At 68.7% G+C, this 2,000-nt stretch overlaps 1 protein-coding gene across 1 annotated transcript; it reads right to left on the bottom strand.

Annotated features, from left to right (window-relative positions):
• Positions 1 to 129: 129 nt before the first annotated feature.
• Positions 130 to 1,886, bottom strand: LOC309891439 (mitogen-activated protein kinase kinase kinase kinase 1-like; the record flags this gene model as incomplete). The annotated part of the gene is given in 9 exon segments (XM_082785808.1): positions 130 to 199; positions 726 to 760; positions 763 to 841; positions 934 to 1,015; positions 1,096 to 1,158; positions 1,247 to 1,346; positions 1,349 to 1,377; positions 1,458 to 1,530; positions 1,844 to 1,886. Coding segments are annotated over 9 exon segments (574 nt in total), but the record flags the coding sequence as incomplete, so codon positions are not given.
• Between the last annotated feature and the right edge of the window lie 114 nt (positions 1,887 to 2,000).

Raw genomic sequence — 2,000 nt, 5'->3', positions numbered from 1 at the left:
GATTGGGGAGGTTATGGGGGGATTTGGGGGGATTTGGGGGAGAATTGGGGATTTGGGGGGTTTGGGGGGGTTTTGGGGGGGTGATGGGGGTTTGGGGGGTCCCGGGGGGGTCCCGGGGGTCCCACTCACGGTCGGGGCCGCTGCGCCCGGGGGGGGGCCGGTGTGTGGAGTGGATCCGACGGGGCACGGGGGGGGGCAGCTGGGGGGGGGGGTGAGGGGGGGCCGCCCCACAGCCCCCCAGTCCCTCCCAGTCCCTCCAGTGCCCCCATCCGATGCTCCCAGTCCCTTCCAGTCCCTCCAGTTCTCCTCCAGTGACCCCATCCCATTATCCCCACTACCCTCCAGTCCCTCCCAGTCCCTCCCAGTCCCCCCCAGCCTCCCCCAGTGCCCCATCCCAGTACCCCCAACCCCCCTCAACCCCCCCAGTCCCTCCCAGTCCCCCCATCCCATTACCCCCAGTCCCCCCATCCCATTACCCCCAGTCCCCCCCTGTCCCCCCAAGTCCCTCCCAGTGCCCCCATCCCATGTCCCCAGTCCCTCCCAGTCCCTCCCAGTGCCCCCCAGTCCCCCCCATTACCCCATCCCATTACCCCCAGTCCCCCCCAGTCCCTCCCAATCCCCCCAGTCCCCCCCAGTCCCTCCCAGTGCCCCCCAATCCCCCCAGTGCCCCCATCCCATTACCCCCAGTCCCCCCCAGTCCCTCCCAGTCCCCCCAGTGCCCCCACCTCGGGCTCCTCCTCGTCGGGCTCTGCCCCCCCGCGCCCCTCTGGGGGTCCCGCGCCCTCTCCAGCAGCTCCAGGGTCAGCGCCCGGCTCAGCCCCGCCTGGGCCACGAACTGGTGCTGGGGGGGGGGGGGGGGGCAGCCTTTAGGGGGGGGCTGGGATGGGTTTTTGGGGGTGGGGGGGCTTTTTTTTTTGGGGGGGGGCTCCGTACCCCCAGCATCTTGGCGGCGCTGGGGCGCTTCTTGGGGTTCTTGGTCAGCGTCACCTTGACGAAGTTGTGGAAGGCGGGGGTCCTGCGGGGGGGGGGGTTAAAATTTGGGGTGGGGGGGCAAGGGGAGACCCCCCCCCAAAAAAAATCTCGCCCCCCCCTCACCATTTGGCTTTGTCCTTCAGCTTGGGGGGCTGGTAGCCGCTCTTGGACATCAGGAACAGCACCCTGGGGGGGGGGAAATTGGGGAGGGGGCGTGATGCTGACCCCCCCCGGGGTAAAAGGGGTGTTTTTTTTTTCGGGGGGGGTCACTGACCGCAGGGGGTGCACGTCGAACAGGGGGGGCTGCAGCTCGGCCAGCTCCACCGCCGTGATGCCCACGGACCAGACGTCGCACAGCTCGTTGTACCCCCCTTCAGCTCCACCGCCGCCACCTCGGGGGCCATCCTGGGGGGGGGCACAGAGCCGTGGACCCCCCCCCAAATTAAATGACCCCCCCCCCCCAATATAATGCCCCCCCCCCGTACCAGTAGGGGGTGCCGATGAAGGACATGCGGCGGGCGAAGGTGGCGCTGATCTGAGCCGCGATCCCGAAGTCGGCTGCGGGGGGGGCAAAAAGGGGGGGGTCTGAACCCCCCCACGACCCCCCCACGACCCCCCAGGTCCCCATTTGCCCCCCCAGGTTCCCATTTTCCCCCCCATGTCCCTTTTTGCCCCCCCAGCCCCCCATTTGCCCCCCACCTCCCCATTTCCCCCCAGCCCCTCTCACCCCTTACCCCCCCACTGCCCCCCCAGCCCCTTCTTGGCCCCCCCAGCCCCTTTTGCCCCCCTTTTCACCCCCCCAGCCCCTTTTTACCCCCCCTTCTTGCCCCCCCAGCCCCCTTTTTGCCCCCCCTGTTGCCCCCCCACTCACCCAGCTTCACCTCCCCGCTGTCGTTGATCAGGATGTTGGCGCCCTGCAGCCACAGGACGGGGTCAACACCCCCCCAATTTACCCCCCCCCAAAAAAAATTTACCCCCCCAATTTACCCCCCCCCAATTTACCCCCCCCAATTTACCCCCCCCCCAAT

Source organism: Aythya marila, assembly GCF_965140915.1.
Source record: "Aythya marila genome assembly, contig: HAP1_HAP1_SCAFFOLD_1261, whole genome shotgun sequence".
Taxonomy (NCBI): Eukaryota; Metazoa; Chordata; class Aves; order Anseriformes; family Anatidae; genus Aythya; species Aythya marila.
Note: the sequence above shows the minus strand (reverse complement) of the source record. Positions and strands in the feature narration are given on the sequence as shown.